We start from the raw sequence: 17,804 nt of genomic DNA, 5'->3' as shown, positions 1-17,804 counted from the left end.
TTGCTTGTTACGCACAAGTCTACCGTTGTTTACAGCGCTCGTTTTATATACTTCCGAAAATAAAACCTAATTTCTGCCGTTCAATACCGAACAAATTTAAACTTTTTAAAATTATGCAAAATGCAAAACGCTCAGCCTTGTCTCTAATAAAACCGCTGTAACTTCAGAGGTAATGTTCATGTGTTGATTAATGGTTTTCTTTCGTTTTTGATCTACTGCAGAAAATTTTTATAAAATCCCAGAACAGGAAAATCTCCTTCATGTTTTTCTGTTTTATCCTCAGCTACTTTGACACAAAGGCCTCTGCTGTGATGCTCACACCTTTGATAAAGTCCTGGTGTGTCAGCTTCCTTTTTATAGATACAAAAATATGTAAATGTACTGATCTGAATTATATTATTTCTGACTGTCAAAATTTCCCAGATTCAAATCAAAGTGAATCGAATCGAATTAAATCGAATCGAATCGAATTAAATCGAATCGTGGATCGAATCGATTCGGGACCCTGTGAATCGGAATTGAATCGATTCTAGAAATCAGTGACGATACCCAGCCCTACATTTAAGTCACTGGTGACGTGGTCAGGTGTGAACTTTCACATGCAATTGATTTGATGCGCAGAGACACTTTTACCAAGTCCTCGCAGAAGCAGGTCTTTCCACTCAGCAGCCATCTTGGTGACACCACCTGGCAGTTGTTTGGTCTGCTAAACTGGGGGAGGGGCTTGAAGGCTGACTTCAGTGGTCATGTGTTTCCCCCCAAATGCTAATTCCACAAAGTGCTGAAAACATGCTTCAGTTCACAGCTGAAGTTGTGAGTGTCGGCACAATAACACGACAGGGTCACTTCACACACACTGCATTGTGTCAGCTCCTTCTCATTTCCTACATGTCACATGGACCCTGATTCCTTTACACGCTTTTCTAATGAGATGTTTCATCGTTAAGCTTCTGCTGATAGAACTTCTGCTAAGAGGGAGAAACTCTGGTAAGATGCATGTCTGTTAAACCGATCTTCATCCTGCTGACTGAGGGCGGTGTAGAGGTGGACAACTATGACAACTGAGTGTGTGTGTGTGTGTGTGTGTCGGCTGCAGGACGTTGACCTTTCTCCTACTATCAGAGTAACCATGACATTCCTGTAGCATGACGCTGCTGATACTGGTGACCACTGAACACAAAGTATGGCGCGCACACTGCGCGCTGTAAACACACTCCGGCCTTCTGTGAAAGCAGCAGCCCGTTAAAGGTCGTCGGCTGGAAACTGAGAGGAAAATGCAAACGTAGCAGATGGAAGAGGGAAAAACCCTCCGTCAGGATGCTCATTGCACACTTTCCCTGGTCAGATTCTTCAAATGGAAATGTTGTTTCCCAGGGTTTTAAACTTGAAGCACGTCATTTTCTAGCTAGCTGCTGCTGCTACAAGATTAGCTGAAACTCTGAGTGCGCCTCGCGTCCCTGTTCACACCAGGATCGGACTGATGCCCTCTCCTCCGCTGTTTGTTTTGCACCCGAGCAGCCAAATGAATCACAACCAGCCAAGTGTGATTTACCTGAACCTGAAGTGCAGGTGTGAATACGCCTTTAAAGTTTATTGTAAGAAGGGAAAAGGCGGAGCCTCATAGCTTTAATTGTAATTTACTATTTAAATCTGCTGAAAGCTGAAGGTGGATACGAAATTAACCACAAAGAATGTGAACCTACAATAAAAGCACAAATTCCAAGTTGAGTGTGTGTCTGTGAGAAAGCATGACAGGACTGATAAAACCTCCAAGAATGTCTGAGAACAAAGAATCTGCTCATTAACGTAACCGTCATCGGTCACCGGCCACCGGCCAAACTCTGAAAACCGTAGAGTCCAGTTCCGATGCTCCGATTTACATTTATTCACATTAACAATGAATTTATTTGTTAGATGAAGTTCTGATGTTAAATTATCCACACAATACTCACATAATCTGCCCTCCTCATCGATTTAATCCTCCCCATTTAACCGGCACGACACGTTAAACAGTCATTATGTGCCTTTGCCAGTAAAAAGTCATCTTTCCCCAGATTTCACTCATTTTTATGAAAGAAATCTTTGTTCGAGCATCACACTTTCCCTGGAATTAGCAGAGACTCAGCAGCCGTTACACATTAATCGTAGTTGTGAGTGGGTGTGCTGGCATTATTAAACGGAACAGCAGATGTAGGATTGTAAAAACAGCAGTGATAGACAAGAACTACGGTTCTGGGGGTGTAACAAAGAAACAGTGATTGATTAAGTTGTGTGTGTGTGTCTGTGTGTCATAGAAATCGTGGATGGAAACGCCAAGATGACCCTGGGAATGATCTGGACCATCATCCTCCGCTTCGCCATCCAGGACATCTCTGTAGAAGGTGCAGCTTCCTGTTATTCATATCCATGAAAACTGTCGCACCTCGCTCTCTTCTTTCTCCGTTTTTTTGTTCATCACTTAAATAAAAACCAAAAAAATCAAACTCTCTAAAGTTCAGCTCCCAGCCAGGTTTTTCAGGCCAGCTAACTGACAAACACCTGCAGCAGACTTTTATAGACCACGTAGAAAAGATGCACTTTCTTGTGGCTGCAGCCAGAAATGCAGATAACTGACAACTGAGGCTACAAGTTACCTACAAATAAGAAGAGCACCGACATCTTGGACAGCCTGAGTACAGTAAACCTGCAGCAGTTTATATTTACAAGATAATTTCATTGTTTTAATTCTCAGAAAGGCACCAACATCCAAAATCAGGTTCCAGAGCTCTAATTTAGGGACTTCATTGGCAAGGCTGAGGCCTAGCCTCAGGTAGTGGCTCCTTTGTTGGCATTCACCTGTGACTCAGAGCTTTATTACAATAGAAACACTTGAAGAACGAGCAGTTTAAAAATTCACCCGCTGTGCATCTGTTTTTAGGGGGGGATTGAGCTAAAGAGCACAGAAGTGTTTTTGTAGCAGGCTGTAAAAATGTTATTTTCATGGCTGGACTCGAGCATCATGGGAGTCTGTGGGGATCGACTCGCTTTCAGAGCCGACCTAAAGTTAGAGGAACTGCAGATTCTGGCACTTCTGCACTGGCTTCGTTTTTAAGCCCTGAAGGTTGCTGCAGTTACAGATGTACAGGCTTGATATGCATGTAGGAAGTGCAAGCACACACACACGCGCGTGATGAAGTAAAGCCAAGATGAAACAGGTGTGCCTGAAACAAGACCGATCACGTTAAACTACATATTGCTAGCAGCACAGTTATAACTCTGCCTGGTTATGTGCTGTTTAATGGTTTACATGTTATCAGAGCAGGTTTAGAAGTAAATAGTTTAAATATTGATGAGTTAATTATTCGAGTTTAGTCCCACAGAGTCGACAGAACAGCCCACATCTGTCCTGATGAACTTTCTGACAGTAAAACCAGCCGATGACTCATTTGTGCATTAACGTGTGCGTTAGCTTTGCGTTGATAAATGTGGAGGTGAGGTTCATTTCTCCTCTCTGAGCACAACTGACTCTGCAGGCTAATTAAAAGAGTCTGAGTTGAATTAGCTGCGGTGGGCGTGGGCTGCTATAAGTCATTGGAGTAATTCTCCATATTAGCGGCGGATATTTTGTCGGTGTTTGTGGAGGAACCTAAAGCAAACACAAACATCCTCATATTTTCAATTCTGCTCATGAGCACCGAGGCCAGTCGGGTATTTCTTGGTCTGCTGCACAAGGCTAATCGACTCAAATGGTTAATGCAGCTGAATGAATGTGATGCTCCGACTGATCACGTCTCCTGTCTCCTCCTCTCCTGAACGTTCTCTCTGCAGAGACCTCTGCCAAAGAGGGTCTACTCTTGTGGTGCCAGAGGAAGACGGCTCCCTACAAGAATGTCAATGTGCAGAACTTCCACATTAGGTAACGTACACACAGGGCTTTAAGTTGGACTCGTTTTTAAAGGCTTCTATTTTCCGATGAAAGCAGTTCACACACAGTAATATTGTGTTGTAAAGACCAACAAAACCTTGAGAGAATCCAGTTGAGGAATCCTGCGGATACAGCGAAACTCTCCAGTGGCACTGATGAAATGTGTTTGTGGTTAAGTGTGGTATGTGAGCAGCTGTCCAGTGTTTTTTTTTTTTTTTTGTTGTTTTTTTTGTTTTTTTTCCCTTTATATGAAAAATACTGATCTGAGAGTTTCTTAAACTCAGCATAAAAGTTGAGTTGGCGCACACACAGCAGCACGCAGATACTTCCCTGAACCTTTCTGGATTCAGCTCAGGTGTTCAACGCTTACATGAAACCTCAAATCTGCTGCTGTTGTGTAGAAAGGGCGCCCCCTGATGGAGGGAGTGCAACATGGCACAACAGAGCATCTTATCAGTGCTGTAAATAGACAAATGTGATTATTTTCTGAAAAAGTGTGAGAAGGAATTCAGAAGCAGCTGATGATGATGTATTACATGCAACACGTCCAGATATAATCAATCAAACCATCTTTCACCCAAATTCAGCTTGAAAAGAATTAGAGTAGGAAAAAAGCTCATTTACTTTCAGATCAGTCAGAGTCACAGTGGAGATGTGGATCTTGGTCCCGGTGGCAGATCGGGACAGTTTTTGTTAACGGCGCCGATAATGTCGACTTGTAATGCAGCAAATGTGTGAGTGTCGCCTCCACCCTCACCCCGAACTTGTCTTTTCTCTCCAACAGCTGGAAGGACGGTCTTGCCTTCAACGCTCTGATCCACAGACACAGACCTGATCTCATCGACTACGACAGCCTCAGAAAGGTGAACAGCTTCACACTCCTCCACTCTCTTCAAATATTTCACATTTTTTTGCGTCAAACACGGTGAATCGAAATGCTTTCATATCTGTTGTTAAGTTGCGTTACACATGCCTGAAGCGACTCACTGGCTTGTTTGCCGTCTGTGATTTGCTGTTTAGGATGATCCTGTAACCAACCTGAACAACGCCTTTGAGGTGGCTGAGAAGCACCTGGACATCCCCAAGATGTTGGACGCAGAAGGTAATAAGTCTGCTGTTGATCTGCGCGTCTCTGCTGGATCTGTCACTGTGTGTGTTAAAACATCACGGGCTTGTTTACGTGCACAGAACAAAGTGACTGTTCATAACGTAAGATGTGGAAGTGGTGTGAAAAAAGTGAACTATTATCCAGGTGTTCTTTTTTTAAAACAATGACACAGTTTGTCATTTCTGACCAGACTGTAACATCAAATATGAGTTTACTTTTCCTGGGAGTCCGTCTTTGCAGCACGTACATGTGACTGTAGCTCCACGGTGACCTGCACGGGGTTTGTCGCCGCGTTGTGTGCATGTAAATGTGCCCCGATCTCCAAATTGTGTTCGGGTTCTTGGTGACGGGACACGCGAGGCATCTTCAGGATCGACGTTGCTGCTCCTCCTGTGTTCATCTGTATGTGTGACCATGTTGAACATCCACGTTTCCTTCACAGGATGCCACTTTTTCTTTTTGCTTCAAACTCTATAGGAAAAAATCCAAGTTGTGTATTAACTGTACCTGAGCTGTGTGTGTCTAAGTGTGTGTGTGTCGTTGTATTTGTTGTGTTTGCATGTCTGGCTGTTGGCAGCTACAGCAGCTCGTTAAATGAGTTTGTGTGTGCGTCTTGTTGTAATTGTGTAATCACTTGTCCTGTGTCTTGCCTGTATGTGTGCGTCTTCATAACCATGGTCTTCCCCCGACTTGTAGACATTGTGAACACTGCTCGTCCAGATGAGAAAGCCATAATGACTTATGTGTCCAGTTTCTACCATGCCTTCTCTGGAGCACAGAAGGTACCCTCTGAGCCAACGTCAACCTTTAACCTCCTTTTACTAACAAGGTGCTGCTTCCTGTCCAGCATGGCCACGCTTTGTCTCGACAGCCAGGACGCTGGATTTGTGGGGACACAAACACGCAAACGATTTAAACATTAGCATGCTGGTGAAAGCGGTAAATGTTTGCCGTACAGAAATGAGTTTGTGGACTAAAGCTGCGTTATTTAGTTTTATTTTTAGCTAAAATCTGTCAGATGGAACATTTCCCATGGATATTTTTACATTTTTGAACAGTTGTGGTTGAAAAAAAATAAAAATCAAAACAAAATGAACAGAAACCTCTGATTCAACATGTGGAAGTCCCCATCCTTTAAAATAGAGTCCTTCCAGAAAACAAAAGAACAAGGCCAGCAAACAAAATGCTGAAATGAACGATCACCGTCAGGACGTTTCGGTTTTCTCCCACCACTAAAAGCATCCAGGTCTGAGGCGCTCTCCTCAGAGACAGATAATCTCACTGCTTTCACTTCCTCTTAAAGGAGACCCTGTTAGCTTTTTAGCATGTATCACACTGAGGTTCATCAGGGTTCATTTTCTTCTGCCACTCTGTCCATGATCCAAACACTTTCTCCACACATCCAGAGGGAACAGTTCCCTCAGCCTCAGAGCAAAAATGAAACCCAAACTCAAAATGAGAATATTCAGTTATGCACCAGCTACGTTGCTTTAATCTGAGCTGTGTATTCACTGAGTTGAAGCATACTTAAAGCATATTAGGATCTATGCAACATCTTCTCTTATACCAAATTTAAACATATTTAACATCAGCCTGCTTTTGGCAGTTTTTCACTGTTGGGAGGAAGTTAGACCGAACTTTTACATCCACAAAGCGTCTAAATGCAGAAGCACAACTTCATTCTTATTTGTTGAGCATTATAACTGTTTGCAGATTTATTTTTTCCATGTATATGTAGGAAGAAAAGGTAGTTCCTGTTCATGTTGGCTGCTATTGTTAAGATTTGGCCTGAAAAACTGTCACTTCCTAATATTCAGAGAACATTACATGCAAAGAAGTGAACCCGCCCCGTTAAATGATGGAGTTCCTCCTTTTTAGAGCAGCTTTCGGGCTTTTTGGCCCATCTGGCACTGCAGGTTGACCTTATCGAACTGTTATTTGAAAAGCTTTAGATGCGTATCACTTTCTGCTTTACCTTTAGCACGTCTGTACAATAGTACGGCAAAATTGGAGTACCGTCCTGCAGAGTCGGGGCTAAAACAAAGGCAGGAACTAATAACAATGAATAACACAGACAGAATCTGCATTATGTGCAGAATGAAATGAACGATATGTACCGAGAAAAAAATATACGTGCAAAAAATCAAAGGAGCTAGTCAGTCGATAAACTTTAGATGTTAGTGGAAGGCTCACGAGCTCAGTCTTTACAAACACAAAGACCTGAAACCACTTTGCTCTGTACACTTTCATGAACTGCTAAATTCAAAATTCCAGAATGAAATTCCTGCAGCTCAAAGTGAAATTTAGACATTTAACATAATGTGCACAAGACAAATCTATAAGTAAAAACTCTTATTGTGGAGAAAGTTTGGTTTCAAATTGTCTCTGATAAAGTCAAGCAAATATGATAAAGATTCATCCCATAGTGGGTCTGTCATAAATTCTATTAAATCATCTTCGTCCCCGTCCTCTCGTTACCCTCTTGTTTTTCCTCCTCCTTCACCCCCCCTCCCCCCCGGGCCCGTGACAGGAAGCCAATCGATGCGTCTCTTGTTTGCTCGTCTTCCTCTAATTAATTTTCTGGCTCATTCAGAACTTGTTTGTTCCTCTGCAGTCTCACGAGGTAGGTGTGTGTGTGTGTGTGTGTGTGTGTGTGGCAGAGATGGGCACGAGTTCAGGTTTTGCTTTTAGCTCGTGAGTTATGTGCGTTAGCTCTCTGACCGCTGCGTTTGTACCAAACACAAACTCTGAAACGTCCACATTTACTGCTCTCGCCAGCATCGTAATTTCTTCAACAATGTCACACGAATCGCGCCTGCTCCAGTTCACAGGAAGCGTTTTCATTCACCAGTTGCTGTGCTGCGTTCTCATTTTGTTCACTTGGTTATTTGAGAATATTTTTCCACCTGCAGTTGATGAAGACACTGTAGTTGAGTACGAGAATAAAATTCTGAAGATGAAGAAGAATTAGTCAGTCAGCGTGCTGACATCATCGCCCTGCTGAGTGAACCCAGTGACCTCCATCAGATGGTGAATGAACCGCTTCGAGTGACTGGATTAAGCAGTTCATGCCTGTTTGTGTCCCACACTTGAACTTGTGGCTCCAGTGTCCCATGATTCCCTTCCAGAGGACTCCTCTGGTGGCCCTCTCTTCCTGGTGACAGGAGGCGCTCCAAGCTGTGGCACTAACGAGGGGGGCGCTCACCGTCGCCCCCACCTGACTCACCTTTCTCTCACATCCTGCAGGGGGCAATCAAAGTGTAGCTTTGGGTAGCTTTGGCTTCACTCTGTCTCTCTCTCTCCCTCTGTTCTGCTGGGTGATGCGTAGACATCGTGGGTACGCTGAGGCCGGATGAGAAGGCCATAATGACCTATGTTTCCTGCTTCTATCACGCCTTCTCTGGCGCACAGAAGGTGAGCTCCTCACCCGTCAGACTCACATTAACACTCAGCGCTGCGAAGAAAAACCCTGAGATTCACCAAAGTTTACATCGTTGGTGAAACATATTTGTTATTTAAAGTTTTTGTGAAAAGACCAGAGGGGAAATCACAGGAATTGCTGGAATTCCAGCCCAGTGTTTATTAGATGGAAGTTTTAGCCGCTTTGCGTTTCTCCTCGCTCGATCCAACAGTTGGAGAGTTCAGCTGCACTTATGGTTTTGTACATATTCAGTCAAATATTATCTGCAGAACAGGAAACGGAGCAGGAGCATGATGGGAACTTTTGGTGCTTCTGTCTCAGCTCTTTGGACATCAGCTGTTTCCCTCAAAATGCTCCAGACTTTATGGGCTGGACTTAAACTCGGCGGTCACCTGCACTGATTGCTTTCCATGCATGCTTCTGTGGGTGATTTTGACGATTAAATTTCTTCTTTTCCACTGAGATCATGCACAGATTTATGGATATCTCAGCTGGAGCATGAAACACTTTATATTGATGAGGATTCTTCCTCCGGGAAAGCGGCAAACCGCCGGTGGTCATGCTGCTGATGTGGTTTAGAGAAACCAGACCAGTCTGGATTCATTACTGTGGGAAACATTAGCTGATGTCTCAAGTTTCTTTTCAGCTATTAACACTTTTCAAACTATTCTAAATGTTTTATATGATATGACCTGTGTCTTATATTCTGGTGAAAGCATAGCCTGTAAGCTTATTGGACGAGCAGCATAAATGCAGATGTTTTGTTGTACAGTAGGTATGACCTTGAATCAGCTTATCAAATTCTGTTTTATATTTCAGCGGTACAGTAGTGTAATATCCTAGGCAGACGCACTGACGTGGACTGCAGCGCTACATGAACTGTAACTAGAAGCACTGATTCCCAGGTTTTGAAGGGAGATGCATGAAGTTTTAAATACACACAGAATGACTTTGGCACATTGAACTAACCATCGAGAGCTGGAGCATGTTTGTAGCAGGCATATTAAGCCCTGGTTTGACCTACATTGGAGTTTTTGCCTTATTTTAAATAACACGTGCCTAAACTTGGCTCGACATTCCTCCCTCACTGCCTGCGTGTGGAGTGTGCGCACAATAAAGTAAAAATGTGTTTGTCACAGCTGCAATGAAAGGCCAGGCTGAGGTACTAATAAGCAGCGGTAGACACTTATTTTTAAGCTCAGTTTAGTGACTTTATTATGAAGCTTTGAGCTCAGAGACTAGACTCTGACAGAGTTTTATCCAGTCATGTCCAGCTCCACTCATCACTCTCCCTCCTAATAGGCTGAGACAGCCGCAAATCGAATCTGCAAAGTGCTGGCTGTCAACCAGGAGAACGAGCAAATGATGGAGGACTACGAGAAACTGGCCAGTGATGTGAGTATCGAAACATGCCATCTTTTACTTGCACGGCAGCCTTTAGAGAAAGGAGGACGACCCGTTTGTCTGTCCTGTTTTCACCGCGCTGTCCTCTCTGCCTCCAGCTCCTGGAGTGGATCCGTCGGACCATCCCCTGGCTGGAGAACCGAACCCAAGAGAAGACTGTAAATGACATGCAGGTGAAACAGGAGGACTTCAGAGACTACCGCTGCGTGCACAAACCACCCAAGGTATAGAAAACCTCTCGTGAACTGTTCTCAGCATTTCTAAACAAAGAAAAAAGGCTCACAAACCCAAATCTTTGTAGTGGAAAGTTTAATCTTACTCAGTGTTCAATATTTGTTTGCTTCCAAAATAATATTATTCTTCTTGACATTTAAAATCTGTTTTTTTTTTTAAAACTTATTCATGGTGTAGCTTCTGCAGAGTGGTTGCTTGTGTCCCTGAGGTCCACTGAGGTTCATCAGTGTTTGTTCATTTTTGTTATAATTGTGTCCCTCTGGAGAGGAAACAAGGAGAAATGATCCGAGTCTGCTGGAAAATGTTTTTGCAAATATTTTCTCACATGTTACTCTGACCTCTCTCTGCACAGAGCTTCTTCAGCCTTTTACTATAAGCATTTAAATTGAGCCAGAGTTGTATACTGTGTATTCACATTAACCAGTTATTATAGTGTGTTAATCTCACACTGCGTGGCAGCACGAGCCCTTTTCCCAAGACCTTATTCTATACATTTAGCTTATAATGCTCTGATTTTATGTCTGAGTCTGAAAATGCACAGGTTCTTTAAACCTGCATTCTTTCCAGTGACCAGCAGGGGTCGTCTTGTCCATTTAACTTGTACAGATGAACAGCTCTTCGGCTTCTTTGCTCTGACGTCAGTTAACATTTTGAAGAGTTTATGCTCTTAATCGCTGGAACTTTTGTATCTGTCCTCGTGTCATCACCATATAAGAGCACTGTGCTGAATGTGTTCAGTGACACTGAGATGTTCCTGTCTGCAGGTCCAAGAGAAATGCCAGCTGGAGATCAGCTTCAACACTCTGCAGACTAAACTGAGACTCAGCAACAGACCTGCCTTCATGCCGTCAGAAGGACGCATGGTGTCGGTATGAAACTCGCACACAGTCAATGGGAAAAGTTACACCACACAATTTATAGCTTAGTGAATTTAACACAGTCAGTATTAAGTTACTTTTCTGTGTTTGTTAACAAACAATCCAGCTTTAAGTTCCTTTGTAAATATTACGGCAGTTTCACACCACCTCATTCACACTGTGTTTTACTTTTTTGTTTTATGTTTTACTGTGTTTGGAGTTTCTACTCTACAGTAACTCTTGCTGTTTGCTCTCAGGACATCAACAAAGCGTGGCACAATCTGGAAGGAGCAGAGAAAGGTTACGAGGAGTGGATCCTCAGCGAGATCAGGCGTCTGGAGAGACTGGAGCATCTGGCCGTCAAGTTCCACCAGAAGTGTGCCATCCATGAATCCTGGACCGACGGTATGTAAATTCCATCGCGGTGAAGCAAACGTCTTCGCGACGCCAGAATGCTTGTCTCTGAATAAGCGAGGCTTTTGTGCATGCAGGTAAGGAGGCCATGCTTACCCAGAAAGACTATGAGACGTGCACCCTGTCAGAAGTCAAGGCGCTGCTCCGGAAACACGAGGCCTTTGAGAGCGACCTGGCCGCCCACCAGGACAGAGTGGAGCAGATCGCCGCCATCGCGCAGGAGCTCAAGTAAGAGTGGAGCCGCTAACATCTCTGACTTCATTAGCATCGGTTCCTGAATGTTCCTCGTGGCTTCTTTCATGCACAAACGCACAAAGCAGGTCGGGCAGCTCTATTCTTCATAGTTTGTGATAATTCTTTCCTTTCACGCGGGTTTGTGGTCAGCGTAGTACCTGCGCCTCGCTGTGAGGTGAAACACACAGCATCATTTGCTGCTAGCTCCCGATGGCTCTCGTCTCCACGTCAGGGTTCATTTATTCTGAGTAATGAAGCTGCTAAATATGCACAAGTCTCATTTTGGAAACGTACTGATGGTTTGTGCTGCTGCCCGAAGCTGCTGCTGTGTAATCATCTGTTCCAGCAGATCATTTTTCACAGTTGATTGGAGTATTATTCGTTTTGTTCTCATTTGAATTCTTAGATGTACCGCCCGTGGGGCAAACAACTTTAACTTCAGTTCTTTCTTTTTTCTTCCAACACTCACATTATTTTCACAACTTCCTTTAACATCGTCTAGAGTTGCATTAAATTCACATTTCAGTCAGAAATGGACAAAACTACAGAGCAAAGTGGTGAAGAAGAGCTCCGGTGTTCTTTGGAGACGTCTGTGCATTTTTTCAGAAGAAGCAGCTTTGAGGCTTCTGTCAGGTCACTTTGGTTTGATCGACACAGACTCAGACTTTCCCCACTTAACGTCCAAAATCTGACCTCACAGTCAGATGGTGTCGATTAACAGAAAGAAGTGCGTCTGAAAGTGAATCTGATCATAAGAAGTGCTCGACAAGGGAAAACCCTTTTTTCTTTTCTTCCTTTTCCAGTGAACTGGACTACTACGATGCCGCCAGTGTCAACGCTCGCTGTCAGAAGATCTGCGATCAGTGGGACGTCCTGGGAGCCCTCACCCACAAACGCAAAGAGTCACTGGAGGTACGATTCAGCCTGTTTGTGCAGCACCTTTTGAGCTTTAAAAGGATCGTGGTTATTCGTGATAGTGTGAAGTGCATCTTTCTCTTTAGTGATGCTTTGTGGAAGCGAACATCTTTAACAGCGTCCAGCTGTTGTTCAGACTGTTGGATTATGATATTATTTTATGCCATGTTAGACCCTAACTAAAGATTGTGAATTATTATGTAGTTTTAGTTTGCATTATTCTCCTGAATTAGAAGAAGGTGATAACTATTACATTTGATAAACTGATTTGCATTACATTAGACTGCTGATTTATTGTGAATGAATGATATTGTTTTGTGATGCATTATACTGCTGAGTTATAAGAAAATATTGTTCACAGAAAGTCATCGCCTTATTTGTCTGATTAGAAGAGAACAGAGCATACTGCCCCATCTCATCAGGAGCAGATAAACAGGGAGCCAAGGTCGTAGCTTAGGCGCTGTGTGAGAGAAAGAATGTGAATGTTTAGGCTTTTATGATTAGGTGGGGGCCACTAGAGGCTATAAGAGTTTGATCAAGGCTCCACCATTTTGAGATCTGATGCTGTCTGCTGTATGGTGTCCATCTCCCACGCGTGTGTTCATTAAATCATCGTTTGACTTGACCCGGCCGGACCAGTGTGGTTATTTGGGTTTTCCTCCTGTATCCATCCTCAATATTTGAATCCGTAACAAGACCAAATAATTCCCTCCTGATTTCATCGATCTAATTTAACGCTTTTAAAGATTTAAAATCTAACGCTGTGAGGAGTTTCTCCTCATTTGACACAATGAAATGTCAAATGTATTGAAATGTGTTTTAATAAGGCCGTCTTCTGTTTCCCTGCCAACAGAGGACAGAGAAGCAGCTGGAGTCGATAGATGAGCTGTACCTGGAGTACGCCAAGAGAGCGGCACCTTTCAACAACTGGATGGAGGGAGCTATGGAGGACCTGCAGGACATGTTCATCGTCCACAATATTGAGGAGATCCAGGTATCTGGGAACTGGGAAGTCAAGTGGTGAATAAACAAGTGCAGCATATGAAACATACAGCTGAGGTCCAGCACTGAGCCAAAGAAACGTTCCAGTGTTTACTATTTAAAGCCACAGAGCTGCGTTTATCCCACAAAAAACAGGAAACCCAGCAAACGTGTTTCTTTCCTTCTTCTTCTCAGGGTCTGATCACAGCCCACGAGCAGTTCAAGTCCACCCTGCCCGAGGCTAACAAGGAGCGCGAGGCTATCCAGTCCATCCAGTCCGAGGTGCAGAAGATCGCCCAGAGCAACGGCATCAAGCTGAGCAGCGGAAACCCGTACACCTCCATCACACCTGAGAGCATCAACAGCAAGTGGGAACAGGTGAGCTGCTGTTTAACGAAAGCTGACGTTAATCATTTTAAGGCAATAAACGTGTAGCTCATTCATGCCAGAGCAGTAAACTATTAATGCTGTCTGCTGCTTTAATGACGCTGCGCAGACTTTTCCTCTTAAATGCTTTTGTTCCCGGTGAATCCTGCATAGAAGAAGAACCTTTTGTCCAGTGTGTTAAAAACGCTGCCCTCCACAGGCTGAGTGACTGAATGTTTTTCTGCAGCTGGTGCTTCATGTTTGTGTGTTTGTGTGGGTGCAGTTGTTTCTAATTCTTCTTTGTGTGCATTTGCAGGCGATGGCTATGGTGCCACTGCGTGACAACGCCCTGCAGGAAGAGCTGAACAAGCAGAACTCCAACGACACTCTGAGAGCCACGTTCGCCACTCAGGCCAACACGGTTGGCGCTTACATCCAGGCCAAAATGGAGGTAATGGATCAGCCCCCACAGTCACAACGTGCTCAGCATTATGTCGAGGTTTTCACGTTTGCTCAGCTGTGTGCAGTTTGTCACTTTGCAGACACTTTGTGAAACACGGACTCGCAGAGCAAATGTAAGATAGGGTGCAGGAGATTTACCCACAGCCTGAAGAGCTCTTCAGTTTGTAGATGTTGATGATGAGCCTTGTGTTTAGATTAGATCGTCACTGTGCATGCACACTGCGTTACTGAGAGCAGGAGGAAATGTACTTTGTCTATTCATAGTTCAGGAACCGTAAATGACAACTCTTCAGCATCCTTACAGAAAAAACATCTTACAGTCATTTGGGAAAGTTTATTTAGAAAAGTGTTTTTTATTTTTATAAATATGTTTGAGTGTCAGCGTTTCAGGTGTTTGTATGTTTGTGTTGGCAGGAAATTGGCAGGATATCCATCGAAATGAACGGCACCCTGGAGGACCAGCTGACCAACCTGAAGGAATACCAGAAGAGCATCATATCATACACACCTGAAATTAACAAGCTGGAGGGATACCACCAACACATCCAGGAGGCGCTCATCTTCGACAACCAGTACACTTCCTACACGATGGAGGTAACGCAAACGCGCACAAAACCTTTAGCAATGAAGGAATGAAGTCTGTTTCACCTCCCAAATGAAAATGTTTGAAAGTAGAACAGCTGTGTGACATAATGTGTGCATGAGCTCTGTAACAAAACGAGCTCAAACCCGAGTCCTCTCTCGCATCTCAGTTCTTAACCTCTCCTATCACTGCAGCACCTCCGGGTGGGCTGGGAGCAGCTGCTCACCACCATTGCCAGAACCATCAACGAGGTCGAGAACCAGATCCTGACGCGTGACGCCAAGGGCATCAGCCAGGAGCAGCTGTACGAGTACCGCGCCTCCTTCAACCACTTTGACAAGGTCAGGGCCCGAGCTCTGCGCTCACCGGTTATTTATTACACCTGTGCTGTTATCCTGTTATCAAACCTCACAGTATAACAGAGTGTTAGTGTCAGTATTAGGCGTTCAGGTTGGCAGTGAAACCTGAGGAGAAACCCTGTTTTTGTTTCATGTGTTGATCTAAAAATTATAAACATGAAGCGTTTAATGATTTTTACCATTACATATACAATACATGATGGTGTAGACCAGCTATGATGCACCAAACATCTTAACTTATGTATTTGTCTGTTTAGAGTATAGTCGTTAGCAGTGGGTTAGTTGTGGTTAATTGGACTTCCTGAACAGTTTTCAGTGTGAGGATTTGGCCTCTGTTTTTCCTGTTTATTTATAATGTGACTGACTGGATGTTTAGACCTTAGATGGGGGTGAGAGAAGAGCCAGACGTGTAAGTACTCATCCTGAGGTTTCACTCGCGAGCACAGGCGGTGTTGGTGAAATTAAAAAAAAAAAGGCAGGATGGTGACTGGCTTTTACCAGGAGGGTGAAGAGTGAGGAAACATCCAGTTAGCAAAAGGCTACTTGTTTTAAATCAGCTAAGAAATGCTACATTTGGTTTGAAATGTGTTATTTTTGGGTTGCACTTGGTCTTTTTCCCCTCACTGGACATGCAAACCTGCAGATGTCTGTCATCCCTTTGGAACGCTGTTTTCTGCATTTAAAAAAACTAAACTAAACCTTCCAGATGTCATTTGTTGTGTTTTGCGGTGGTTAAACGTGATGATTGAAAGCTCTCAGCTGTCAGAGAGGAGGACGACACCGCCATCGTTCACCATCTCATGCCGCTGTGTGTGTCACTCATTCATGCCACTATCTGACACGGTGGTCACTCACCCATCAGTCTTTTTGTTCGTCACATTAGTGTGTTTATTTCTTTACGACACAACACTGGAACTATTCTTCTCACTCAGTACAAAGAAAGCACTTGTAGCAACCCGCTGACCCCATTTCAGTCTTTGCATGGATACTTTTCTCTAAATTTGGGAACATTGTGTCAGTTTTCAATAAAAACTAAATGCAGTGATTTGCTAATTATTTAAATTCTGAAATATATACATTTAAAAATTCTGCAGAGACAACACCACAGTTTTTAAAACTGAGGTTTGTTCTCCCTTAAATATAGATTAATTTTTAAATGTTTGCATTTAATGCATAAATAATAAACATAAAAAGGTAACAACTGCATTAAAACAGTGGATCTCTAAGTGAAAGTCATTTGTGAAACCACAACAGTTCATTGCTGCGTCCATGAATGCAAGCTGCTCCGGACTGAAGAGGACCGGGATCACCTGTCTTTGTTATTCATTCACGCTCGTGATTGGTGGAGATTAAAAAGTGACAGTCTGAGTGGGTGTGGGGGGTTTGTGTGTGTGGCGACATTGTCTAAACATCCATAAATGTGTGTCCCTTCATCCTCCATGTCTTCATCGTCTCCCTGCATGCTGTGGATCTCATGGTCACTGTCCTCCACCGCCACCATCCCTGTGTTACGATTGCTTCATCCTCACGATGCGGTGCTCTGTCATTGGGTGTTTGGCCGATCTCAGGACCACAGCGGGGCCCTGATGGCCGAGGAGTTCAAGGCCTGTTTGATCAGTCTGGGCTACGATGTGGAGAAGGACAAGCAGGTAGGAGCTCAAGGATTGGACGGAGGGAGAGCTAGCGTCATCGGGCCTCTGAGCAGGAGAGCAGAGATCACTGCCAGCCACATTCAGCCAATCACAATCAATGTTTCTTTTACTGATTTTATACACTGACACATAGAAGTCAGACAATTCAGCATCTAGCAAAATCTGTAGCTTAATTGATTTTATTTTTTCCACACAGGCTACAAATAGTTGATGTTTTGAAGCCATAAAAATTTGCATTGCAAATAAAAAAAGTAACCAGAAACAGCCTGAAATACACAAAAATGATGAGAAACTATTTCGACATAATTGCATAAAATAAAATTGGATAAGCATGTCAATACAGGTTGAACAATTACAGTATTAATAATTAGGTCAACTAAATTAGGTTTCTATTTTTGACACTCTGTGGCGTGATGAAGTGAAACTGGTCGGTGATCAGTCGGTGCTCCTGCTCAGAGCCTGCTGCCGTGCTCTCCGTTCAGGCAGGGTTCAGTCCATCGGCATGGAGGTTCATGGAGGTGTTGCGTCCCTGTTTGTCCACCGGGGGTCTCTGTTGCTTTGTGCTGCTTCAGCTCTGTACGGACCCTACCCCTCAGCTGTCTGTCTGCCCGTCAGGTTTTTACTTTGCTGCGAGACTTTCTGTTAACTGTTTGTGCTTTTTTATGGCTTTTTTCTCACTCGCTCACTGTTTGATCTCAATATTTCTGTCCATCCTTCACTCTGCTGCTCTCTCTCTGTCCCTCGTATCTCTCTGACTCCGTCTTTGTCTACTCACCACCTCCTCCCTCCGACCTATCTTGTGCTGTGGCGGCCTGCAGAAGCGATCAGGACAGATGATGTCAGATGATTTCCGGGCTCTACTCATTTCTACAGGAAACAGCCTGGTACTGCTGCTGGCATGAAGCTCTTT

General features: G+C 43.8%; 1 protein-coding gene across 1 annotated transcript in view; it reads left to right on the top strand.

The window, feature by feature from the left end:
• Nucleotides 1-17,804, top strand: part of LOC146503888 (alpha-actinin-4-like) — a gene marked incomplete at its 5' end in the record, with an annotated part of 62,101 nt that overhangs the window by 40,500 nt on the left and 3,797 nt on the right. The window contains 17 exons of the mRNA XM_085130539.1: nucleotides 2,295-2,381; nucleotides 3,808-3,895; nucleotides 4,689-4,767; nucleotides 4,925-5,006; nucleotides 8,341-8,426; nucleotides 9,736-9,828; nucleotides 9,936-10,061; nucleotides 10,836-10,940; nucleotides 11,186-11,333; nucleotides 11,420-11,570; nucleotides 12,380-12,488; nucleotides 13,345-13,485; nucleotides 13,668-13,850; nucleotides 14,155-14,289; nucleotides 14,715-14,894; nucleotides 15,078-15,224; nucleotides 16,811-16,891. Of these exons, the coding sequence (XP_084986665.1) occupies nucleotides 2,295-2,381; nucleotides 3,808-3,895; nucleotides 4,689-4,767; nucleotides 4,925-5,006; nucleotides 8,341-8,426; nucleotides 9,736-9,828; nucleotides 9,936-10,061; nucleotides 10,836-10,940; nucleotides 11,186-11,333; nucleotides 11,420-11,570; nucleotides 12,380-12,488; nucleotides 13,345-13,485; nucleotides 13,668-13,850; nucleotides 14,155-14,289; nucleotides 14,715-14,894; nucleotides 15,078-15,224; nucleotides 16,811-16,891 (2,021 nt within the window). The remainder of the gene's footprint in view (nucleotides 1-2,294; nucleotides 2,382-3,807; nucleotides 3,896-4,688; nucleotides 4,768-4,924; nucleotides 5,007-8,340; nucleotides 8,427-9,735; nucleotides 9,829-9,935; nucleotides 10,062-10,835; nucleotides 10,941-11,185; nucleotides 11,334-11,419; nucleotides 11,571-12,379; nucleotides 12,489-13,344; nucleotides 13,486-13,667; nucleotides 13,851-14,154; nucleotides 14,290-14,714; nucleotides 14,895-15,077; nucleotides 15,225-16,810; nucleotides 16,892-17,804) is intronic.

This window comes from Neolamprologus multifasciatus, chromosome 14, assembly GCF_963576455.1.
Source record: "Neolamprologus multifasciatus chromosome 14, fNeoMul1.2, whole genome shotgun sequence".
Lineage (NCBI taxonomy): Eukaryota > Metazoa > Chordata > Actinopteri > Cichliformes > Cichlidae > Neolamprologus > Neolamprologus multifasciatus.
Note: the sequence above shows the minus strand (reverse complement) of the source record. Positions and strands in the feature narration are given on the sequence as shown.